The sequence below is a fragment of the Microcebus murinus genome, chromosome 12 (assembly GCF_040939455.1).
Source record: "Microcebus murinus isolate Inina chromosome 12, M.murinus_Inina_mat1.0, whole genome shotgun sequence".
NCBI classification, from domain to species: Eukaryota; Metazoa; Chordata; class Mammalia; order Primates; family Cheirogaleidae; genus Microcebus; species Microcebus murinus.
This window is the reverse complement of record NC_134115.1, coordinates 93479040-93503541: the sequence shown is the minus strand read 5'-3', so window position 1 is coordinate 93503541 and position 24502 is coordinate 93479040. Positions and strand designations below refer to the sequence as shown.

Sequence of the window (24502 nt, the reverse complement as noted above, 5' to 3'; positions counted from 1 at the left end):
GGGTGGAGGCGCGCTCGGGCGTTCCGGACGCCGGGGGTGGGGGGACCTGGAGCGGCCCCTCACCCGTGCTCCCTGCAGGCGCCAACCCCTGCGAGCACGCGGGCAAGTGCATCAACACGCTGGGCTCCTTCGAGTGCCAGTGTCTGCAGGGCTACGCCGGCCCCCGCTGTGAGATCGACGTCAACGAGTGCGTCTCGAACCCGTGCCAGAATGACGCCACCTGCCTGGACCAGATCGGGGAGTTCCAGTGCATCTGCATGCCGGGTACGCGGGGGCTGCCCCTCCTGCCTGGGCCGGGGAGCGGGGAGTGGGGAAACTGAGTCAGGGCTGGGCAGCCTCAGAGGGGCAGCCCCTGGGAGAACCCCCGGCCATGTCTCCTCTTCCCCCAGCCTCTGTGCCTGCTGAGGCCATGGCTTCCTTGGGGCATCTAGGGAAGCCGAGGCCAGGCCCACAGGGCTCAGCAGAATTCAGAACTGGAGCTGGGCAGGTGGACCCGCGGGGGGCCACAGGGGATGGTGTGGATGGCGCCCAGTGGGCTGGAGGCAGGGCGGTGTCTGTGCCCATCCCCAGCTGCGCCCTGGGTGCCCGTGGCGGTGCGTGTGCTCACTGCCCGCCCCCCCAGGCTACGAGGGCGTGCACTGCGAGCTCAACACGGACGAGTGCGCCAGCAGCCCCTGCCTGCACGGTGGCCGCTGCCTGGACAAGATCAACGAGTTCCAGTGCCAGTGTCCCACGGGTGAGGCCCCGCGGGCGGGCCGGGTCCGGCGGGAGGAGCCCCACGCTCCCTGAGGGGTGCTGGGTTGGGGGGGGTGTCGGCTGCCAGGAGAGCGAGGGTTTCGGCTCATGAGTGGGGGGGTGTTTTCAGGCCCCCCCAAAGGGTGGCCAGGCTGGCAGGGCCTGCCAAGGGCCAGGGACTCTTCCCGGGTGAGGGGTGGGCGTGGCATCTCCAGTCTGGAAAGAGGGGCACCGGGAGCCTGCAGTGTGTGCCCAGACCCCGCAGGGCCTAGCTGGGGCTCCAGGTGGAAGGAGGCCACGTGCTCTGCCCTCCCCGCCCCCACCCTGTGGCATGCCAGCCACCAGCCACGGGAGACAGAGACCCAGGAGCAGACGGTCGCACATGGTGACCTTGGGAGTCCCGGGGGCAGGTGTCTCCCTCGGTCCCGGGTGCCAGCCCCGACACCAGGAGCAGGGCCGTTCACAGCCCGACACGCCGTGGCCGTGGCAGTGTGGCTGGTGTGGGCGGCCCTGCCGTGGGCGGAGGGGCGTGGCCCGCCTGGCCGTGCCCGTGGAGGGCCGTGGCTGGAGGGGCAGAGTGAGCGAGAGCCTGGCATTGGCCGAGGCACCCCGGGAGCCCGGCGGGCCGGCTGCGCGTGTCTGGCGGGGGTCCCCGAGAGGCCGTGGCACTGCCACGCGTGACCACCCTGCCTGGCCGCAGGCTTCACCGGGCACCTGTGCCAGTACGACGTGGACGAGTGTGCGAGCACCCCCTGTCGGAACGGCGCCAAGTGCCTGGACGGGCCCAACACCTACGCCTGCGTGTGCGCGGAAGGTGCGGGAAGGAGGCGGGCGGGAGCCCGGCGCGAGCGTGGCGCAGCTCGGACCCGGGTGGGGGTTGGGAGCGCCTCGCGAGGAGAGGTGCGCAGGGCCGTGGGGCACAGGGGACCCCGGGTCTAGCTGGGGGTTTCCCGGGCGCGGCCGGCTCTGAGACCCCCGCGCCCGCCTCCCCGCGCCCCAGGCTACACGGGGACCCACTGCGAGGTGGACATAGACGAGTGCGACCCCGACCCCTGTCACTACGGCTCCTGCAAGGACGGCGTCGCCACCTTCACCTGCCTGTGCCGGCCCGGCTACACGGGCCACCACTGCGAGACCAACGTCAACGAGTGCTACAGCCAGCCCTGCCGCCACGGCGGCACCTGCCAGGACCGCGACAACTCCTACCTGTGCTTCTGCCTCAAGGGGACCACAGGTGGCTGGCTGCTCGGGCTGGCGGCTGGCGGGAGGGAGGGTGGGTGGTGGGTAGAGGGGGCAGGTGGTGGGTAGAGCTGACGCCGTGCACCCCCTCGCCTGCCCCCCAGGCCCCAACTGCGAGATCAACCTGGACGACTGCGCCAGCAGCCCCTGCGAGGCGGGCACCTGCCTGGACAAGATCGACGGCTACGAGTGTGTCTGCGACCCTGGCTACACAGGTGCGGCCCGGGCAGGAGCGGGCAGTGGTGCGGGCCAAGTTCAAGGTCGGGGACTGTGCCCCAGGTCTGGCCAGCGCCAAGATGGACCCCACACACCCTCATCCCTGGTCAGAGGTCGGTGGCCTTGGCCGCGCCGGGCACGGTGGCCCGGCAGGTCCTGAGGCCTGGCCCTGGGTGTGCCTCACGGCAGCCTCTGCTGCTCATCCGCCCTCTCTGGGCTTTGGATCTGCACTGGCGGGGGCAGCAGCAGCCCCGGGGGGCTCCTGGGGGGATGCCTTAGCAAGTGTGCGTCACCGTTGGGGGCTGGCCGGCACTGCAGTCCTGCGGTCCACGGTCGCCTGTAAGGCAGTTCGTGACGTCTCAGAAAGGCCCAGGGAGAAGGGCTATCGTCCTGGTTTAACAGCTAGGGAAACTGAGGCTCCTGTTAGTGGCAGTCTGCCTGCCTGAGACCCCGGGCACCTCTGGGGGTCGGCCCCAGGCGTCGTGCTGAGCAGCCTCCCCTGCCTCCCCCCCCCCCCCCCCCCCGCAGGGAGCGTGTGCAACGTCAACATCGACGAGTGCGCGGGCAACCCCTGCCACAACGGCGGCACCTGCGAGGACGGCGTCAACGGCTTCACCTGCCGCTGCCCCGAGGGCTACCACGACCCCACCTGCCTGTCCGAGGTCAACGAGTGCAACAGCAACCCCTGTGTGCACGGGGCCTGCCGGGACAGCCTCAACGGGTATGGGGCGGGTGCAGCCACCCCTTGGTGCCGAGCCCTGGGCTTTGCCGCCGGGAGGGGGGAGGGCAGGCCAGAGCCCGGGGCAGGCCTGGTGCCTGGGCCCTGCAGCAGCCGGGACCGTGTGTCCCGTGTGCCAGGCCTGGTGTGATCCCGGAAGTGCACGTCTGTGGGGTCACAGCCGTGAGTGCCTGATGCCCCTCGAGAGCCCGGCCCTCCTCTGCCTGGAAGGGGCCGTGTCGGCTAGCAGGGCCCCCACCCCCGCCCTCGCTCTCCCTCTGCGCGGAGGGTCCGAGTGTGTCCAGGGCCTGGAAGCGATGGAGCCGCGGAAGGGCCCTGGTCGCTGACGCTCTGCGGCCCCAGGCGCGGCCCCAAATCCCGTGCAGCCGCTTTGGCCGCGGTCTGGGCCAGGCGGCTGTGCCTGCCCCCGCCCCGAAGGACCCTGAGCATCCAGGTGGGCGGGCTCCTCTGCCAGACCACGAGCCGGCCAGAGCCAGGGGCGGCCGGGCCCCGGGCCCCAGCTGACCCGCGGGCGGCCCCCTTCCAGGTACAAGTGTGACTGCGACCCCGGGTGGAGCGGGGCCAGCTGCGACGTCAACAACGACGAGTGCGAGTCCAACCCTTGCGTCAACGGCGGGACCTGCAGGGACATGACCAGCGGCTACGTGTGCGCCTGCCGGGAGGGCTTCAGCGGTGAGCGGCCCCGTGTCCCTGCGCCCCGCCGCGGGGGGCAAGCGCAAGGCCCAGGGTGGGGACACGGGCCCAGCCATGGCGCCTCCTTCCCCGGGACAGGTGCTGCTGCCCGCGGCAGGGAGAACTGTTGGCCTCGGGCCCGGGCCGGGCGTCCTCCTCCGGGAGAGCGGGAGGGCTGCGGAGGGGCCGGCGGGGGCCGGGGTGCCGGACGTGCTGACGGCCAAGCCCTCCCCGCAGGCCCCAACTGCCAGACCAACATCAACGAGTGCGCGTCCAACCCCTGCCTGAACCAGGGTGCCTGCATCGACGGCGTGGCCGGCTACAGGTGCAACTGCCCGCTGCCCTACACAGGTGGGCGCCGCCGCCATGCTGCGGGGGCTGGGGGTGCCAGGTCAGCGAAGGTGCAGGTGCCTGGAGGGAAGTTTCAGCATGAGCGTGCCCCGAATATCCCGCCTGGCGAGCGGGAGGTGGGCCCGCCAGGAGCCCGGCCGGGCAGCTGCCTTCCTGGCCTCGAGTCCACTCCGCTGGGGGCCTCTGGGGGCCGGGCTGTCCCCCACCCCCGCCCCCGCCAGCCAGCCGAGGGATCCCTTTGATGGCGGCCCTTTGTGTGCGGGAACAAGGAGCCCTCTGTTGGGCCGGGTGGGGGCGGGGGCGTTTCCCGGGGGCACTGCCCAGCCCCCGGCCGAGGGAATCGCGGGAAACGGCCCCTCTGTAGAAAAGACAAATGGAAGTCCATGGCCGCCTGGGCCTGGGCTCCCCTGGGGGCGGGCGGAGGGTGCTGTCCCCAGGCAGGGCCGGCCAGCACCAGCGAGGGGCCCCAGGCGCCCTGGCCGGGCAGCAGGGCGGGGCCCCGCCTGTTCCCACGACACTGGCCGGAGGGGGCTGGTGCTTTCTCCACCGGAGTTTGGGGACCTGGCTTTTCTCTCCGCGCTGGGAGGACACTCCCTCGTGGCCTGGGGCGCCCGTGGGCCGCTCGGACCTGCTATCGGGGTGGCGGGAGGGGCGGCCGGGGCGCTTCCTGCCTGCCGCTTCCTGCCGGCCTCGCACAATTGTCGGAAACTCTGGCCGGGTTCCTGCCTGCCCGGTCCCCGTGGAAACCGGCAGGAGGAAAGGGCCTGGAACGTCGCAGCAGCAGGCCCGGGAGATAACGGGCGGAGGGGACGATAGCGCTTCCGCGCTTGCCCGGGGGCAGCGCCCGCCGCGGTAAACAGGAAGCGGCTGCGGGGTTGCGCGGGGGAAGCCACCCGTGCGCACACGGTTCCCATACGCGCTCTCTAGGCGCTCCGTGTTGTCCCGGGGGTCCCGACGCCCCGACGCATAGGCGGGCTGGGGCCGAGGCTGGTGCGGGCCCCTCAGAGCAGGGCGTGCCCGGCCTGCCCCTCGTCACGGCCTGTGTGCGTTGGACGCCATGACGGCACTCGCTGCCTGGGCCCAGGGTCCCCGCGGCGTCGCGGAGTCTGCCAGGCTGCGGCTGCCTGTCCCAGCCCCGTCCACGTTCCCGGGCGCTGCTGGTGGGTGAGGCCCAGGCCGCGCCCCGCCGCCCACGGGGGAGAGAGGGGCCGGCTGCTCAGAGAGGCATCGTCCAGTGGGAGTCCCCAGTGTCCCCGTCTGCGTTGTGCTCGCTGAGCCCCCAGGTGGGGTCCCGGCTCAGCCCAGAGCTCACTCGGGGTCCCAGTGGCTTCCATCCAGGGACTTCCCCGGGGCTGAGGCTCCGTGAGTTTCACCGTGTGTCTCTCTGGCCCACAGGAGCCACCTGCGAGGTGGTCCTGGCCCCGTGTGCCCCCAGCCCCTGCAAGAACAGCGGGCAGTGCCAGGAGTCCAAGGACTTCGAGAGCTTCTCCTGCATCTGCCCCGTGGGCTGGCAAGGTGAGGCCGGCCGGCCAGGGAGACGTTGGGATGGGGTGTGGAGAGGGCAGGAGGGCGTGAGTTCCCCGTCTTTGGAAGCGAGCAAGTGGGTGGTGAGGAGCCCCTTGTCATAGGAGCTCTAGAATCAGGACTAGACCTTGGAGCGCCCTTGACTTCCTGAGTTCCTGCAAGCTGAGTCCAAAATTAGAGGACAGAGGCTGGTCCCGGGGCCAGAGAGACCCGCCCTCGGGGGTCCGGGGGAGGCGCTGCAGGCGGACGGCCAGGCCGGGCACAGGCCTCCCTGCAGGGTGGAGGCTGCGGGCGACTGACCGGCCTCCTCCCCCTGCAGGGCAGACGTGCGAGATCGACGTCAACGAGTGCGTGAAGAGCCCGTGCCAGCACGGCGCGTCCTGCCTGAACACGGACGGCAGCTACCGCTGCCACTGCCAGGCGGGCTACGCCGGGCGCAACTGCGAGACTGACGTGGACGACTGCCAGCCCAGTGAGTGGCTGGGTGGCCCCGGCCGCCGCCGAGGCGCTCTTGGGCCTCCGTCTCCCGGTGGGCTCCAGGCGGGCTCGGCGCGGGGGTGCGGCCACCGGGGCCCCGGAGAGGCCAGGGCCTCGGCTGGGTCCCCCTGCGGGTGGCCGGGAGGGAGCCCAGGCAGGCACGTGCCGCGGAGGGGCTGCTGCTCACTGAGCCCCAGTGCAGGCCTCGCACCCCGGCTGAGGGGCTTCCGGAAGGCTCCGGGTCAGCCAGGCCAGCACCTGCCCGCCGGGAGGCCGGGGCAGAGGCAGCAAGAGCTCCTCCTGCGGCGCCTGCCCGCGCTCCAGCCCGGCGCTGGCACCCCCTGGGGCGCAGGATGCTGAGGGTCTCGCCCGGTGTCACCCAGCGTGCGGGGGCGAGAACTGTCACCCGGCCCGCAGAGTCGTCAGCTGCCCGGGGTTGGGAGCGTGCGGGGAGCGCGGACCCCGTGTGTGCGAGAGGAAGAACGGGGCGGGCCCCCGGCGCAGGGGCTCCCCAGCGGTCACTCCGGCCGTGCCGCCCACCCCCAGCCCTCCCTCTCGCCCCGCCCAGACCCGTGCCACAACGGCGGCTCCTGCACGGACGGCGTCAACGCGGCCTTCTGCGCCTGCCTGCCCGGCTTCCAGGGCGCCTTCTGCGAGGAGGACATCAACGAGTGCGCCAGCAGCCCCTGCCGCAACGGCGCCAACTGCACCGACTGCGTGGACAGCTACACCTGCACCTGCCCCACGGGCTTCAGCGGCATCCACTGCGAGAACAACACGCCCGACTGCACGGAGAGGTCCGTGGGGGCGCCGCGGTGGGGCCCCGCCTCGGGCAGAGGCGAGGAGGGAAGGAGGGAAACGGGCTGCAGGGCCCGCACGGTTCGTGGCAACCTGGCACACCGAGCAGGTGTCCGCCCGGGCCCCGTCGGCACTGAGCGCCAGTTGGGTTGGGTCCAGATGTTGTTCATTGTATCTCGGCGTCTCTCCTAAAAGGGCCGTTGTGACCTCGGGTGACTAGAACCAGGAACCTGGGTAGTTTGTCCTGAAGAACCGGTGTGCCTCTTTCTGTCAGGCAGAAAGAACTCTGTAACCCTTCTTGTTTCCCTTTTTGCACTGGTTGCCAGGAAGCTCGGTGTTAAATGTCAGCCTCATCCCTGGTTTCTGACGTGATTATCTCCCGCGTCAGTTGTGCAGTTCTGGTTTCTCCCTCGTTTTTACTTTATCCACTGCATACCCGTATGTATGCGTTGCAAAGCCGGTCTCAGCACGAGTTACAAAGAGGGCAGAGAGAGGAGGTGTGATGTGGCCCCTGAGGCTCCCACCGGCCTCCCTGGCCTGTCCCGCTGTGAGGTCGCTTGGCCTCAGTGGAAGGGGAGGTGCGGGCATGGTGGAGCCTGCCCAGGCCGGGACCTGCCCAGCCTGCCCTGCCCAGGCCGGGACCCACCGGCCCCTTCTCACCTCCCCCTGCCGCCCGCCTGCCTGCAGCTCCTGCTTCAATGGCGGCACCTGCGTGGACGGCATCAACTCCTTCACCTGCCTGTGTCCGCCCGGCTTCACGGGCAGCTACTGCCAGCATGACATCAACGAGTGTGACTCGCGGCCCTGCCTGCACGGCGGCACCTGCCAGGACAGCTGTGGCTCCTACAAGTGCACCTGCCCCCAGGGCTACACGGGACTCAACTGCCAGGTGAGCGGGCGGCTGCAGGGGCGCGGTGGGAGGTGGCCGGCCGAGGCAGGTGCCTGCGCTTGGTGGGCGGGAACAGCGGGCCCCCATGGTGTCACCCGGGGCTGCCCCGCCCCGCCGCTCCTGAGTGCAGGGAGGGAAGAGAACCTCGGGCTCCGCGGGGGTCGGTTCCTGCAGCAGAGCTGAGCAGCCTCAGCTCAGCCACGGCTCGTGGCGCCAGGGCAGGGTAACCTGGGGGACAGTGGCTGAAATCAGTGCTTTTACAGAAAATAGGCACAAGCGTTAAATGCTCGTTCTCGTTGAAGATTTCCATGTGAAACATCAATTGTAAAAAGCTTCAGGCCAGGCGCGGTGGCTCACGCCTGTGTTCCTAGCACTCTGGGAGACCGAGGCGGGAGGATCGCTCAAGGTGTCAGGAGTTCAAGACTAGCTTGAGCAAGAGCGAGACCCCGTCTCTACTAAAAAAAAATAGAAAGAAATTAATTGGCCAACTAAGAATACATAGTAAAAATTAGCGGGGCATGGTGGCGCATGCCTGTAGTCCCAGCTACTCAGGAGGCCGAGGCGGGAGGATTGCTTGAGGTCAGGAGTGTGAAACTAGCCTGAGCAAGAGCGAGACCCTGTCTCTACTATAAATAGAAAGAAATTAATTGGCTAACTAATACATATAGAAAAAATTAGCCGGGCATGGTGGCAGCTGTAGTCCCAGCTACTCGGGAGGCTGAGGCAGGAGGATCACTTGAGCCCAGGAGTGTGAGGTTGCTGTGAGCTAGGCTGACGCCACGGCACTCACTCTAGCCTGGGCAACACAGTGAGACTCTGTCTCAAAAAAAGAAAAGAAAAAAAAAAGCTTCAAAAGAGAGCTTATTTGTGAACAGAGCTTCTGTCGAAGGGCCTGGTGCTCTGGGTTTGCCGAGGGTCCTGAGCAGGAGGGACGCCAGCCCTGGTTGGCTCAGTGTAGCAGGGACAGCTGGGGAGTCCCTGAGCCTCGGTTTTCCTTTCTGGAGAATGGGGTCGCGCCCCCGTTGGGCGTGAGGGTTCTGCCGGGTGGGAGCTGTTGGGTGGGGGGCCCGCCCGTGACCCCGGCCTGTCCCCAGAACCTGGTGCGCTGGTGCGACTCTGCGCCCTGCAAGAACGGCGGCAAGTGCTGGCAGACCCACACGCTGTACCGCTGCGAGTGCCCCAGCGGCTGGACCGGCCTCTACTGCGACGTGCCCAGCGTCTCCTGCGAGGTCGCCGCGCAGCAGCGAGGTAACCGGCTGCGCCTCCGCCCTGCTCCCGGCCTCGCCGGCCCCGCCTGGTCCCGGCCTCACCTGCCTCCCGCCTCGGCCTCCCCAGGTGTTGACGTCACCCACCTGTGCCAGCACGGGGGGCTCTGTGTGAACGCGGGCAACACGCACCACTGCCGCTGCCAGGCGGGCTACACGGGCAGCTACTGCGAGGACCTGGTGGACGAGTGCCTGCCCAGCCCCTGCCAGAACGGCGCCACCTGCACAGACTACCTGGGCGGCTACTCCTGCAAGGTGGGGGCCTGTCCTGGGCTGAGGGGCCGGGGGGGGGCATGTGGCATGTGTGTCCCTGCACACCAGGCCCCGGACCGGGAGGTGGCACCACAGAGAACACTGGACCCAATAGACTTACGCACCTTTTAGCTGCATTAAGGGAGGGCCAGGGTAATCAGGGAAGACTGCCTGGAGGAGGTGGCCTATGGGGGAGCCCGAAGGAGGAGGAAATGCTGGGAAGGATGGAATCTCCCATCCCAGATTGTGTCTGGGCTCAGCTGGCACCTACCCTGTGGCCCTATCCAATGGGACGGGGCCAGGCCCTGGTGCACACACCACAGGCAGTGAGTGACCCAGCACGCTGAGGGCCTGCCCACGCTCTGCTGGGCCGGGGTCTCCCTGCAGCGCTACTAGGTGTGAGGGACACGAGGGCAGCTTGTGTGGCCCCGCCGGCCTTCGAGGTGGGTGGGGGGTGTCCTGGCCCGGCCCCTGCTGAGCCACTGCTCCGCCCCTCGCTCTGTCCCCCGCGCAGTGCGTGGCCGGCTACCACGGCGTGAACTGCTCCGAGGAGATCAACGAGTGCCTGTCCCAGCCCTGCCAGAACGGGGGCACCTGCATCGACCTGGTCAACACCTACAAGTGCTCCTGCCCCCGCGGCACACAAGGTGAGGACGCCGCACGGGGGCGGGGCCGGCGGCGGCGACCCGAGGAAGCCCCGCTTTGCTCTGTGGGCCGAGGGCAGGCGCAGGGGCCGTCCGGTGGGACGCTAGGGCTCAGCGGCGGCGGAGCGCCCGCCTTTCCCGGCGCCGGGGTGTCCCGGTGCTCACCGCGTGTGGGCCCCCCGCAGGGGTGCACTGCGAGATCAACGTGGACGACTGCGAGCCCCCCGTGGACCCCGCATCCCGGAGCCCCAAGTGCTTCAACAACGGCACCTGCGTGGACCAGGTGGGCGGCTACAGCTGCGCCTGCCCGCCGGGCTTCGTGGGCGAGCGCTGCGAGGGCGACGTCAACGAGTGCCTGTCCAACCCCTGCGACCCGCGCGGCACCCAGAACTGCGTGCAGCGCGTCAACGCCTTCCACTGCGAGTGCCGCGCCGGCCACACCGGTGGGTGCGCGGACTGGGCCGGGCCGGGCGGGAGGGCGGGCATGGGGGCGGGCCGAGCCCCTCACCGCCCGCTGTCCCCACAGGGCGCCGCTGCGAGTCGGTCATCAACGGCTGCAAGGGCAAGCCCTGCCAGAACGGTGGCACCTGCGCCGTGGCCGCCAACACCGCCCGCGGGTTCATCTGCAGGTGCCCTGCGGTAGGTGCCGCCACGGGCGCCTGGTCTGAAGGTGGCGGCCCCACGCCCCGGCCCGGCGCAGCTCAGCCTGAGGGTCTCGGCCGCCGCCCGAGCGGGGACGGGTGCGGGGGGCTGAGCCTCTGGGCCTTCATCGCCATCATCCCCCCGAGTCCATTTCTGCAGTTTCAGTGCATTTTTTTTAGAGCAGTTTTAGGTTTACAGAAAAAAACCGAGCGGGACGCAGCTCTGCCCGGCTCCCCTCGGTAATGTCGTGGAGCTCCTCTTAACACTTCACGCGGAGGCGCCTCGCTGCAGTTACCGTGCGCGCGTGCCCTGCCCGGGGCTCCCCGTGGCCTTGGGATTCCGTGGGTTTGGGCTGACGTGATGACAGGGACCCACCACCCGTGTCATAGGGCGGTCTCGCGTCCCCCACTCCACGTGTCCGTCGCCCCAGCTCCCGACCCCCTGGCGGCCCCCGGTCCCTCTGCTGTCGGGAGGGCGTGTCTTGAAGGTTCTGCTGCAGGAGGGTCCGCTGCCAGCCCCTCTCCTGGGGGCCGCGGGGCGCTGCCAGGCCTGGCTGGGGCTGGTGACTGGGTGCAGCCCTCCCCGACGGCCCGCCTCCCCTCCCCGACGCCCCGCCGTCTCTCCCCGACGACCCGCCTTCTCTCCCCTCCTCCCCTCCCCGGCGCCCCGCCTCCCCTCCCCGACGCCCCGCCTCGCCTCCCCGACGCCCGCCTCCCCTCCCCGCCTTCCCTGCCCGACGCCCCGCCTTCTCTTCCCTCCTCCCCTCCCCGCCTTCCCTCCCCGCCTCCCCTCCCCGCCTCCCCGCCCCGCCTCCCCGCCTTCTCTCCCCTCCTCCCCTCCCCGCCTCCCCTCCCCGACGCCCCGCCTTCTCTCCCCTCCTCCCCTCCCCGACGCCCCGCCTTCTCTCCCCTCCTCCCCTCCCCGACGCCCCGCCTCCCCTCCCCGACGCCCCTCCCCTCCTCCCCTCCCCGACGTCCCACCTTCCCTCCCCTCCTCCCCTCCTCCCCTCCCCGACGCCCCGCCTTCCCTCCTCCCCTCCCCGACGCCCCGCCTTCCCTCCCCGACGCCCCGCCTTCCCTCCCCGACGTCCCACCTTCCCTCCCTGGCAGGGTTTCGAGGGCGCCACGTGCGAGAACGACGCGCGCACCTGCGGCAACCTGCGCTGCCTGCACGGCGGCACCTGCGTCTCCGGCCCGAGGAGCCCCACCTGCCTGTGCCTGGGCCCCTTCACCGGCCCCGAGTGCCAGTTCCCGGCCAGCAGCCCTTGCCTGAGCAGCAACCCCTGCTACAACCAGGGCAGCTGCGAGCCCACGCCCGAGAGCCCCTTCTACCGCTGCCTGTGCCCCGCCAAGTTCAACGGGCTGCTGTGCCACATCCTGGACTACAGCTTCGGGGGCGGCGCGGGCCGCGACATCCCGCCGCCGCAGGTCGAGGAGGCCTGCGAGCTGCCCGAGTGCCGCGAGGACGCGGGCAACAAGGTGTGCAACCTGCGCTGCAACAACCACGCCTGCGGCTGGGACGGCGGCGACTGCTCGCTCAACTTCGACGACCCCTGGAAGAACTGCACGCAGGCGCTGCAGTGCTGGAAGTACTTCGGCGACGGCCGCTGCGACAGCCAGTGCAACTCGGCCGGCTGCCTCTTCGACGGCTTCGACTGCCAGCGCGCCGAGGGCCAGTGCAAGTAAGGCCGGGGGCGCGGGGGCTGCACCCTGGGGCGGGGGCGGGGCGCCGTACCCCGCTGGCAGGGCGTCGAGCCCCGGGAGCGCGGGTGTCCCCACGGCCGGCAGGGTGGCAGTGCCGGCGGCCCCCGGGCCCCCGCAAGAGGCTGAGCGTGCGCCGCCCCGCAGCCCCCTGTACGACCAGTACTGCAAGGACCATTTCAGCGACGGGCACTGCGACCAGGGCTGCAACAGCGCCGAGTGCGAGTGGGACGGGCTGGACTGCGCGGAGCACGTGCCCGAGCGGCTGGCGGCCGGCACGCTGGTGGTGGTGGTGCTGATGCCGCCCGAGCAGCTGCGCAACAGCTCCTTCCACTTCCTGCGCGAGCTCAGCCGCGTGCTGCACACCAACGTGGTCTTCAAGCGCGACGCGCTCGGCCAGCAGATGATCTTCCCCTACTACGGGCGCGAGGAGGAGCTGCGCAAGCACCCCATCAAGCGCGCCGCCGCCGAGGGCTGGGCCGCGCCGGGAACCCTGCTCGGCCAGGTGACCGCCTCGCTGCTGCCCGGCGGCGGCGGTGGGGGCGTGCGCCGGCGCAGGGAGCTGGACCCCATGGACATCCGCGGGTGAGTGAGCTCTGCTGCCCGCCTCGCCCCTGCGCCTCCCGCATGTCCCCCCCATCCTCGCGGCCACGCGGGGGGGCAGGCGGGACGCTGCTCACTTGATGGTAAAAGAGACGCAGTCCCCAGACTTTGGGGCCACACAGGTGAGGAGCAGGGGCAGCCGTCCCGCCAGGCCGGTGGCCCCGTGGCTCCGCCTCCCACAGGCCACATCCCCAGTCTTCACTCAGTGGGTGGTGTGAGATTCTGCCGGGCGCCAGGCGCCGGGGAGGAGCCTATAGAGACGCAGCCCGAGGGCTCCCTTGCGCAGACGATGGCCCTGGGCGGGAACGCGGCTCAGTGACCGCACCTGCCATGTTGTTTGGGCTGGAGAGGAAACTGGGAAGAGGGGAGAGTGTCCCAGGGAGGGGGCCGCGGCTGGGCCTTAGACACCGAGGAAGAGCTGAGCGGGGGCGTCCCTGGGGCGGGAGACCACAGGCAAGGTGAGCCCGTGTGTGCAGCTGTCCCTCGAGCCGTCCCTGGTCCCGCGTGGTCCACTGTGCCCTCGTGTGCCTTCACCCGGCAGGTTTGCTGGCCCATCGGGGCGGCCTGTGCCAGGAGGCCGGGTTCAGATTCCGCTCCTGGGAGAGGACGGAGGGAAAGGGGTGTTCCCGGCACCTAAGGGAGCCAGAGGGTGGTGCGGGCTCGGAGAGCACCCTGAGAGGGTCCGTGATGAGCGCCTGCTGTGTGCATCGGGCCGCGGGGGCTGTTCCTCTCGGGCGGTTGTCACCAGACCCCAGGCAGCACGCCTGGCGGGCGCAGGGGGGAGGGCGCCTCCGGTCCCAGCCCTGCCGGGTGTGTTCCCAGGTCCATCGTCTACCTGGAGATCGACAACCGGCAGTGCGTCCAGGCGTCCTCCCAGTGCTTCCAGAGCGCCACCGACGTGGCCGCCTTCCTGAGCGCGCTCGCCTCCCTGGGCAGCCTCAACATCCCCTACAAGATCGAGGCCGTGCAGAGTGAGTGTGGCCGCCCGCTCCCAGCCCCGCGCCGGGAAGCAGGCACTCGCGGGGTCGAGTCTCCCCGTCCCCCACAGGTGCCCCGGGTTTTAGCGCCGTTGCCAGCCCCAGGCGTGTGTCCTGCCATCCAGAGTTCAGGAGGTGTCTTTCTGGAATTTTCTGGACGGCACGCCCTCCCGCTCACTGGCGAAGCTGCCCGGGGGGGACAGGCCCATCTGCCAGAGAGTGGGAGCCTTTTTCTCTGCCCACCCCTTCCCCCTGGTTTTTCTTTGTTGGGTATTATTTCAAAATCATTACGGGCTTTTTTTTTTTTTTTTTAAGAAAAAAAGACAGAGCGGGAAGAATTGATCGGTGTCATGTGAAGTGTTGAAGTTTGTGTCTTGAAAATCCCCCTAAATCCTTTGTCTTAACAGCTCAATGCGAGCGCAGCGATTTGAAGTTGGCTAATCCTCCTCCCTTAAAGGGGAGAAAAGTGAGAGCCGTCTCCAGATAGCTGGTGCAGGAGAGAATTTAGCGATAGTTTGCAATTCTGATTAAGCGCGTAGAAAATGACCTTATTTTGGGGGGCGGGATGTGGAGGAGAGCGGGTGAGCAGGCGCCCGGCCGCGCAGCCTGTCCACTGCCCCCGGCCGCCGGCCCGCCGCCTCGCCACCGCCTGATGTCCCGGCGCCCGCCGCCGGCCCCTGTGCCCGCAGGTGAGACCGTGGAGCCGCCCGCGCCCACGCAGCTGCACTTCATGTACGTGGCCGCAGCCGCCTTTGTGCTGCTCTTCTTCGTGGGCTGCGGGGTGCTGCTGTCCCGCAAGCGCCGGCGGCAGCATGGCCAGCTCTGGTTCCCCGAGGGCTTCAAGGTGTCCGAGGCCAGCAAGAAGAAGCGGCGCGAGCCCCTCGGCGAGGACTCCGTGGGCCTCAAGTGAGTGGGCGCGGCCCCCGCTGCAGGGGGGACCGGGGATAGGGCCGGCCCGGGTGCTCCCCGGGGGTCAGCCGGGGTGGGGGTGTCCCGGGAGCCTGCTCAGCCTTGCTTCCGCCCCCTGCTGCCAGGCCCCTGAAGAACACCTCGGACGGGGCCCTCATGGACGACAACCAGAACGAGTGGGGGGACGAGGACCTGGAGCCCAGGAAGTTCCGGGTGAGTCCCCCTGGCCCCGAGCACCCCCCCCCCCGCCGGGTGCCCGCCGCAGCCCCGCCTGACCTGGTGGCTCTCTCTGCTCCTCAGTTCGAGGAGCCGGTCGTGCCCCCCGACCCCGATGACCAGACGGACCACCGGCAGTGGACCCAGCAGCACCTGGACGCGGCCGACCTGCGCCTGTCAGCTATGGCTCCCACGCCACCGCAGGGCGAGGTCGACGCTGACTGCATGGACGTCAACGTCCGCGGGCCGGGTAGGGGCGCCGCCCGCCGCCACGCCCCCGAGGCCAGGACTGTCCAGCCAGGGTCACGAGTGTCCAGCCGCCTGGGCTTCCCCGAGCCCATGGCCCCCCTGCCGTCCTCCCCTAAGCCCCAGGCGGGGTGCTCGGTCCCAGGTGCTCCCTGTTCGGGTGGAGACCAGCCCCGAGCCAGCCCACCCTCTGCCGACTCCCTCCCGGGGCCGCTCCGGGCCTGCTCTGCGCCTGTCAGTCAATCCCTTCTCCCCACGCCCTTCTCCTGGGACATCCCGGGGGCTGATTTCCTGACCGCGTGTTTCTCCCGCTGCCTCCTTTCTGGGAGGCATTTTGGTGCGGGATCTTGCCGGGACAGGAAGCAGAGCCGCGGGGGTCTCCGCTGCCCCCCAGCGAGGTTGGGCTTGGCTCCGACCTTTAGAATTTTGGGGTGGGGGGGCCTCTGGTGGCCCCCACTGTGCGTGCAGGGCCGCCGGGCGGTGCTCGAGCCCGGGATGCGGCCTCCTGACCGAGCCCCTGTGCTGCCCACAGACGGCTTCACGCCGCTCATGATCGCCTCCTGCAGCGGGGGCGGGCTGGAGACGGGCAACAGCGAGGAGGAGGAGGACGCGCCGGCGGTCATCTCGGACTTCATCTACCAGGGCGCCAGCCTGCACAACCAGACGGACCGCACCGGCGAGACCGCCCTGCACCTGGCCGCCCGCTACTCGCGCTCTGACGCCGCCAAGCGCCTGCTGGAGGCCAGCGCCGACGCCAACATCCAGGACAACATGGGGCGCACGCCGCTGCACGCAGCCGTGTCCGCCGACGCACAGGGTGTTTTCCAGGTAGGTGGCGGCTGCCTGTGTGCCGGCCACGGCGCCCGCCCCCTGCCCTCTGGGGGCGCCAGGCGGCCCGGGCAGCAGCTGGGCTTGCGCAGCCCTGGGGACCTGACCTCCGGCACGGCTGGGGCAGGGGCAGCTGGGGCCCACGCCTGGACCGTCGCAGTCCAGAGAGATGCACGCTGGGGAGGGCGTGGGCCCACCTGGGTCTTCTCGCAGAGGCCGGGCCAGAGGGCGTCCGGCAGGAGGCCCCCCACCCCCACCCACCACAGCTCCGGTCTCGGGGTCCCAGTCCCGGCGCCCGGCTCCTCCCTCCCAGCCGTGGCCGCCGGCGTAGCCCGTGGCGGCAAGAAGAAGGGCTTAGGGGCCGCCCCTCGCTGCCTGCAAACCTGGGGCTCTGGCCCTGCCGGGAGCTCCTGTCAAGGGGGGTTTCGAGGTCTGATTGCTGGGGCTCCAGGCGCGTCCCTGGTAGGGGCTCCCCTGGCGTCAGCCCTGCGGGGGTCCCTGGGCTCTGGGCAGCAGGTTCAGACGGGGCGTGAGCCTGGGGAGTCAGCCCCCACCGTTCGGTTCAATAATTTCCTGAGTAAAACGTTGCCATTCTGCAGAAATAAGAGATTGAGATTCCGAGAAAGGAAAATCGAGCAGAGCCCCAGGGGCAGGCCCTGTGTCTGCCCTGCGCCTCTCTGGACGGCCTTTCCGCACGTTGCGGCGCAAATTCCCAGGGGCTGTGGGAGAATCGGGCTGGCGCTGCACGTCAGTGGGCGCTGGCTTTTTTCACCCACCGGCAGAGACGCCCCTCCCTTCAGCCCGAGGCTGCGCTCAGGCTGCGTGGGAAGGGCTGCCTGCCATCCTGCCGGGGCCAAGGCAGCTCGGCGGCTCTGGGTGGCTGTGGCCAGAGCGCCAGGATTCCCGTGCTATCTGTGCCCCCCATGGCTGGGCAGCAACCCAGCCCCCCTGTTTTAGAAATAGTCATGAGCCAGAGGCCACGCGTGGGCACCGGCGGCTGGCCTGTGTGGGCAGCGCGGCCCCGCCCATGGGGTGGGATCGGCCCCATGGTGTTGTGTCTTGCCAGGGCCGTGCCCGTCTCAGGAGGGGTCTGGTCTGTGTCCAGAAGGGCAGCGGGGCCCGGGGTCCAGGCACTGGGCTCACGTTTGCCCGCGTCCCTCCTGTCCCCCAGATCCTGATCAGGAACCGAGCCACAGACCTGGACGCCCGCATGCATGACGGCACCACGCCGCTGATCCTGGCCGCCCGCCTGGCCGTGGAGGGCATGCTGGAGGACCTCATCAACTCGCACGCCGACGTCAACGCCGTGGACGACCTGGGTACGCCAGGCCGCAGCCTGGCCCGTGGGGGTGGGACACGGCAGCCGCCCGGCGTGCCCCCGACCCACCTCTCTCTGCTTCCCCCGCGCAGGCAAGTCGGCGCTGCACTGGGCTGCCGCCGTGAACAACGTGGACGCGGCCGTCGTGCTCCTGAAGAACGGGGCCAACAAGGACATGCAGAACAACAAGGTGAGTTGCTAAGGGGAGGAGGTGTGCGGCGAGGGTCACTGAGGTCGCAGGTCGCAGCAAGGGGCCTGGGGCGCCTGCCAGTGCTCCCTCCCTTCCTGTGCTTACGATGTCTGCACGCAGGGCCGGGCGCCCCACACGCACGCCCACCGGGACCTCCTGCTGGGGACTCTTCTGCCTGGGTGAGGGGACGCAGCAGGCATTGGGCACCAGGGGGTGGTGTTGGGCGCAGGCACACCAAGCCCGAGGTGCCAGCGGCCAGAGTGGGGTAGATGGAGCCCAGGAACTCAGAGGGGCGTCCAGACTGTGGTGGATGCTCCTCACTCCCCACTCAGCAGCCTCCTGGACACGCGTGGCACGTCCACGGTACGGAAGAGAACCAGGAGAGAGAGTAGACCCTGGGGTGGCTTGGTGACCGTCTGGACAGGGACACCTTCCCTGGTGCTGAGGTACCACCCAGGGATCTCCAGGCCCTGAGAGGCTGCAGCGTGGTTTTGTTTGCATTTTTGGAGGCAGAGGGAAAGAGGACCACAGTTTGTTAGGTTTTTAATGGGGTGTGTGACACTCTCCCCACCTTGGAGTCCTACTGATTAGATAGGAGGTCGCACAGGCCACCTCTGGGAGGGTTTTGGGAGGTGCATTCAAGGCTTGAACGTTGAGAATGAGCCAGGCTAGGTAGCTGTAGGATGCTGGGCCAGGGTCACGATGAGCTTCCTGCCTCCGCGGGGGAGGTGGGAGTCGAACCGCCGCTCCCCCTGGCGACAGAGCATCGGGAGGGTCCCCAGGGTCCCCCTCACCTCACCTGCCCCGTGCCCGTGTCCCCAGGAGGAGACGCCCCTGTTCCTGGCCGCCCGAGAGGGCAGCTATGAGACCGCCAAGGTGCTGCTGGACCACTTCGCCAACCGGGACATCACGGACCACATGGACCGCCTGCCGCGTGACATTGCGCAGGAGCGCATGCACCACGACATCGTGCGGCTGCTGGACGAGTACAACCTGGTGCGCAGCCCCCAGCTGCACGGCGCCACCCTGGGGGGCACGCCCACCCTGTCGCCCCCGCTCTGCTCGCCCAACGGCTACCTGGGCAACCTCAAGCCGGCCGTGCAGGGCAAGAAGGCCCGCAAGCCCAGCACCAAAGGCCTGGCCTGCGGCAGCAAGGAGGCCAAGGACCTGAAGGCGCGGAGGAAGAAGTCCCAGGACGGCAAGGGCTGCCTGCTGGACAGCTCCAGCCTGCTGTCGCCTGTGGACTCCCTCGAGTCGCCCCACGGCTACTTGTCGGACGTGGCCTCGCCGCCCCTCCTGCCCTCCCCGTTCCAGCCGTCTCCGTCCATGCCTGTCAACCACCTGCCTGGCATGCCTGACGCCCACCTGGGCATCGGCCACCTGAACGTGGCAGCCAAGCCCGAGATGGCAGTGCTGGGCGGGGGCGGCCGGCTGGCCTTCGAGGCCGGCCCCCCACGCCTCTCCCACCTGCCCGTGGCCTCCAGCACAGGCACGGTCCTGGGCTCCGGCGGCGGCGGAGGGGCCTTGAATTTCAGCGTGGGTGGGGCCGCCGGCTTGAACGGCCAGTGTGAGTGGCTGTCTCGGCTGCAGAACGGCATGGTGCCCAACCAGTACAACCCGCTGCGAGGGAGCGTGGCCCCGGGGGGCGCCCTGAGCACGCAGGCCCCCGCCCTCCAGCACGGCATGGTGGGCCCGCTGCACGGCAGCCTGGCTGCCAGCACCCTGTCCCAGATGATGAGCTACCAGGGCCTGCCCAACACTCGGCTGGCCACCCAGCCTCACCTGGGGCAGGCCCAGCAGGTGCAGCAGCAAAACTTACAGATGCAGCAGCAGAACCTGCAGCCGCCGAACATGCAGCAACAGCAGAACCTGCAGCCGCCGCCACCACCGCAGCCACAGCCGCATCTCGGTGTGAGCTCAGCGGCCAGTGGCCACCTGGGCCGGAGCTTCCTGGGCGGGGAGCCGAGCCAGGCGGACGTGCAGCCGCTGGGCCCCAGCAGCCTGACAATGCACACTGTCCTGCCCCCGGAGGGCCTGGCCCTGCCCACGTCACTGCCATCCTCGCTGGCCCCGCCCATGACCACGGCTCAGTTCCTGACGCCCCCCTCGCAGCACAGCTACTCCTCCTCGCCCGTGGACAACACCCCCAGCCACCAGCTGCAGGTCCCCGAGCACCCCTTCCTCACCCCGTCCCCAGAGTCCCCCGACCAGTGGTCCAGCTCATCCCCGCATTCCAACGTCTCCGACTGGTCCGAGGGCGTCTCCAGCCCGCCCACCAGCATGCAGTCCCAGATCGCCCACATTCCGGAGGCCTTCAAGTAAACAGCCGCCGCCCCCCGGGACCCGGCTTCCTTTCCCAAGCCCCGCTGGGCGTCTGCATCCGAGCCGCGGCCGACCACGGGAGCCTTTTTAAAAAACGTGTTTTTATACAAAAATAAGAGAACAAGGACTTAAATTTCGTTTTTGTTTTTTTTTTAGTATTTATTTATGTACTTTTATTTTACACAAAAAAATACTGCCTTTTTATTTATATGTACTATTTTCTATGGTTCCAGGTAGAAGCTTTTATCTGTTCCAAGAAAATAAACTAGTTCTCAGAATCACGATTTTTCTACTTAGGATAAAGATTCTTTACGTGTTTGTAAAATATAAACAAAGATTCATGATTTATAAATGCCATTTATTTATTGATTTCTTATTTTCATAATCCAAAAAGAAATGATGTTGGAGAAGGGAGGTCTGAACAAGCATCGTCCAAAAAGCTCCCGGGCGCCCGGCCCGCGGCCCTCTCCCCAGATGCCGCCCTCTTCGAGAAGATCCATCTAGAGACACGCAAAGGACAGATCCACACTTTTTCGGCATGTGGATCGATTTGCATCTAAAATAGGAAGCTTAAGTAAAATGATGTGGATTAGATGTTTTGGTGTTTTTCTGAAGATGTTTTTAAAGCATGCTCTTTGACGATGTGCTCTTGGGGTCCGTCCGCCAAGACTACATTCCATGGTACCGGTCATGAATCTTTGTTTCAGGTTCAGTATTACGTAGCTGTCCATTGGTCTCGCGAGTCTTGTTCCCTCCAGAACCACTCCGGTCCCCCTTCTTCGTATCTAAGCACCGTGTGTAGACACAGGTCGGGCGTGGACCCAGGGCGCCCACCTGGGGCGCCTGTGGAGGAGCCCTGCGCTCTTCCGTGGAGAGGCGCTGCCTGGGACGCCTGGTGGGGGCTCAGCATCTCGGCCTGCACGGCATCTTGCAGGTTCAGCAGGAGATGGACTGTCACGGCCTGGGCCCCGGCTCCCGGGACCTGACTGCTGTTGGCTCCTGTTTTTGTAGGAGACGTGCCAGACCAGCCTACAGGAGGCTCTGGAAAGCCGTGGGCTGTGTCCTCTGGTCTCCCAGCGGCCCTGCTGGCTGTCTGTGGGGGAGGCGGGGAGCCTGCTCCCGGAGGGCGGCCACCCTCCGGTCTGGGGGTGCTGGCCCAGGGGAGGGGCAGATCCTTGCGATATCAAGTATAAGCCTGTGGCAAAATAAATGTCTGTAAATACATTTTTAAAGGTGGATTTTGTTTAAAAAATCTAAATGAACAAGTCTGTGTCGTGTGTCATGCTGATGAGGGATATCAGAATATGGCTCAGCTCCGTGCACCCCGGCCCTGTGGCCCACGTGGCTGCAGCAGCTCCTGGGAGCACAGGCCGGGCCCTGCCACGTGCATGGGGGGTGCTGGGGGCAGTGCCCCCCTCCTCAGGGCAGCGTCTCCCCGTCTTGCGGGGGGTGATCGAGTGCCATCCCTAGTGGGCATGACCAGACACATCCCAAGGTATTGATTCTTACTGTGTTTTATAAAATAGAGTGTAGTTTACAGAAAAAGGAAACTTTTTAAAAAAACAGTTATCTACATGCGGAACTGTAGATAATGAAAATGATGTATTTTTTTTCATCCTTTTTGTTAACTGATTTGCAATAAAAATGATGATGGTCATTCAGATTTTGCTAAACTCGGCTGTTGCCTTCGGCTCACTTTCTGGCAGGGACGGAGGGAGGACTGTCCTGTTCAGGGGGCCGGGCTTTGGGCCCCTTCTGATGGGAGTGGCGGAGAGGGTGCCCAGGCCTGGCCCATGGAGGTGTCAGGGACCACAGTGTCCCCAGAAGGTCCACGAGTGTCTGCAGCCTGCACGGGCCAGGCCTGTGAAGGGAAGTGGGGACGCAGCAGTGGGGGTAAGGGGTCTAGCAGCCTCATCTGAGGGGACTCTTTCTGGGGTGACAACACAGCTCAGGACACCTGGGAATGAATGTGGCCCTCCTGACAGCTCAGGGCTCTTGCGTCCCTCTGGGCCACAGGGGGGTGAAGGCGCCACCTACCCTGGGGATGGCCCACGGGGGGCCCTGGGCAGGCTAGGGAGGAGTCTCAAGGCAGCGTCCAGGCCCCTCGGTGGGCTGGAGACCACAGTTAGGAAGGCGGCCCCAGCAAGAGGGGAAGGGAACTGTGGAAACATCTGATCAGGGCAGCACGGGGCACTGTGTAGTGAGTCTGGAAGTTTCCATGAGCCAAAGGCGGCGGACCAGGGCAGACTCAGTGTGGACCTATGGCCGTGCCCCTGGGAGTCCAGGCCCTGGCAGAGCTGGCAGCCCAGCGCAAGTGTGGGCCTCTCGGCCTGGCCCCACTCCACCAGGGAGTCTGAGGTCCCCTCTCAACTGCAGAGTGCCACCTGCCCGGGCCTGTCCAAGGACACATGTGACCCGAGACCCCCCCAGCACGTGTGGGTGCTCCGTTTCTCCCTGGCATGGTGCTGGTGCCAAGACACATGGGGGCACACTCGAGTTACCGTGAGTGGCCTGCCTGGTCTTTAAAGGGGCTGGACCCAGCCTGGATCCTGCCCAGAGAACGCCCGGCACCAAAACCGCGCTCGCAGGTTAGGTGCGGGCTCAGGAGAAGCGCAAACAGCGGCTCCAGTCCCTGTGTCTGCTTGTCTGCAGCAGCATCCACAACAGCGGAAACGCAGGCCGCCGGCTGCCGGGGTCTGTGCACGCGGGATGGTGAACGACGCAGCCCAACGCCTGCGTGCGTCCGGACGAGCTCAGCATCGAAATGCAGAGACTGAGCGGGGCGGCCGCCCTCCCCTGTGTGGGTGGCTCAGCCCATCCACTGAAGGCCTGAATAGAACCAAAAGGCCAAACACGGGAGAACTCCTGCCTGCCTGCCTGCCTGCCTGAGTGGGGATATCGGCCTTTTCCTGCCTTTGCACTCGAACTGAAACATCGGCCCTTCTCGGGCCTCAAGCCAGCTGGCCTCCAGACCGGGCCTCACACCACCGGGTCCCCAGCTTGCGGCTGCAGACCGTGGACTTGTCAGCCCCTCAGTCACAGGAGTCAACGCCCCGCCATCATCTCTTTCTCTGCATCCGCCCGTCCCCCGTTTCACATGCGTGGAGTATTCTTCTGCCATCGGAAGGAGGCAGCCCCGACAAGCACTCCAGCGGGACAGACTTGGGAACATGCTCTGTGACAAAAGCCAGACACGCAAGGCCATGTGACGTGTAATTCCATTTGCATGCAAAGTCTGCAACAGTCAAATCCACAGGGACAGGGAGCAGATTGGCGGTTCCCTGGGCAGGGGAATGCGGAGTGAATGCCTAGCAGCTGTGGGGTTTTACTTGGAATGGTGGAATATTCTGGAACTAGGGAGAGGTGGTGGTTGCACAGCACCACAAATGCACTAAATGCCACTGGACTCTTTGAAGCGGTTAATTTTATGTTCTGTGGCTCTCGCCTCAATACATTATTCTTAAAATGAAAGGACTTCCAGCAGTGTTTGAACTCCCACGGTGTTCGTTCCCACAGACGCAGCAGGGTGGGGCTCACGGGACGCCCTGGTTTTCAGGAGAACATCTCAGCTCCCCAACGTCAGCGGGGCCCCCGAGAGCCAGGAGGAACCCTACAGAGGAGTGAGGGGTCTCTGGTGTTTAAACTGCGTGAGCTGAAAATGGGGCCCTGCCCCGGTCCCAGCAGAACCATCACAGGGGCTAAACGCAAAGCAGATGCAAACGGTCGGTGACGGCTGCAGAGGCGCCACTCCTTCCAGAAGCAGTGGGCAACTGGCTGCACCCACCACGGCGGGCACCTTGTCCTCCAGACCCCCCCACCACAGTGACCCAGGCCCCTGGCGGGGGGAGGCCACAGCAGCCCCAAAGGAGGCCTGAGACATGCCTGTGTGTTCCCAGGTCCCACACCCGCTCCAGCCCTAACTGGACAGCACAGCCCGAGCCAGCTGCTCTGCCAGCCTCCACCTCAGAACAGCTCCCGCCCGGCCACTCGCGGCCCCCCAGGGAGGACACAGCCCTTCAGGCGCTTCCCCGGGAGCCAAACTCAGCCAAGATGCCCCTGGCTTGAGGATTCTGCTTTGGGTTGAACTGTGTCCTCCCCCCCCCCCCACATTCTTATGTTGAAGCCCTAATCCCCACGACCTCGGAATGTGACTGCATTTGGAGATGAGGCCTTTACAGAGGTCACTGAAGTGAGCTCATGAGGGTGGACCCCAATCCAACAGGACTGGTGTCCTCGCCAGGAGTGGAGAGTAGGACGCACACGGGTACAATGGCAGGGCCATGTCACCATCAAGGCTCAGGGAGAAGACAGCATCTGCAGGCCAAGGACGGAGGCCTCAGAAGGGCCCGACCCTGCTGACACCTTGATCTTGGGAGTCCAGCCTCTGGGGCCGAGAGAGAACCCATTGCTGTCGCTGGAGTCCCCAGTCTGTGGTACTTTGTTACAGCGGCCGAGCAAACTCACACACGTCCAGGTTACCTCCTGGGTGCCCTACACCTGTCCCAGGGCCGCAACCCCGGCAGCACCAGCCAGCAGGTCCAGACATCGCTGCTGGCTCCCAGGCACTGTCCCTTCCTCGGTGCTCACACCCCTGGGATCTGTCAGCCTGCAGCTGTCCATACTCGAGACACAGGGTGTCAACACAAGAGTTGCCCCCGCCCTGCGGCTCCCTTCCTTCATGACTGCTGGTGAGACGGGGAGGAAGAGAAGCTTCCTTCGATGCCTCAGGACGCTTGAGAGCAGCTCTGTC

At 67.2% G+C, this 24502-nt stretch overlaps 1 protein-coding gene across 1 annotated transcript in view; it reads left to right on the top strand.

Annotated features, from left to right (window-relative positions):
- Window positions 1-19885, top strand: part of NOTCH1 (notch receptor 1) — a 42545-nt gene extending 22660 nt beyond the window's left edge. Inside the window, exons 8-34 of the mRNA XM_076008450.1 lie at window positions 79-264; window positions 623-736; window positions 1436-1549; window positions 1736-1969; window positions 2079-2189; window positions 2719-2911; window positions 3456-3601; window positions 3839-3952; window positions 5348-5467; window positions 5796-5948; window positions 6522-6750; window positions 7439-7640; window positions 8735-8888; window positions 8976-9160; window positions 9672-9804; window positions 9987-10244; window positions 10328-10440; window positions 11553-12124; window positions 12291-12728; window positions 13569-13717; window positions 14413-14629; window positions 14758-14845; window positions 14933-15098; window positions 15627-15922; window positions 17094-17241; window positions 17333-17430; window positions 18253-19885. Coding sequence (XP_075864565.1) covers window positions 79-264; window positions 623-736; window positions 1436-1549; window positions 1736-1969; window positions 2079-2189; window positions 2719-2911; window positions 3456-3601; window positions 3839-3952; window positions 5348-5467; window positions 5796-5948; window positions 6522-6750; window positions 7439-7640; window positions 8735-8888; window positions 8976-9160; window positions 9672-9804; window positions 9987-10244; window positions 10328-10440; window positions 11553-12124; window positions 12291-12728; window positions 13569-13717; window positions 14413-14629; window positions 14758-14845; window positions 14933-15098; window positions 15627-15922; window positions 17094-17241; window positions 17333-17430; window positions 18253-19752 — 6431 coding nt within the window. The 3' untranslated portion in view covers window positions 19753-19885. The remainder of the gene's footprint in view (window positions 1-78; window positions 265-622; window positions 737-1435; window positions 1550-1735; window positions 1970-2078; window positions 2190-2718; window positions 2912-3455; window positions 3602-3838; window positions 3953-5347; window positions 5468-5795; window positions 5949-6521; window positions 6751-7438; window positions 7641-8734; window positions 8889-8975; window positions 9161-9671; window positions 9805-9986; window positions 10245-10327; window positions 10441-11552; window positions 12125-12290; window positions 12729-13568; window positions 13718-14412; window positions 14630-14757; window positions 14846-14932; window positions 15099-15626; window positions 15923-17093; window positions 17242-17332; window positions 17431-18252) is intronic.
- Window positions 19886-24502: the final 4617 nt, after the last annotated feature.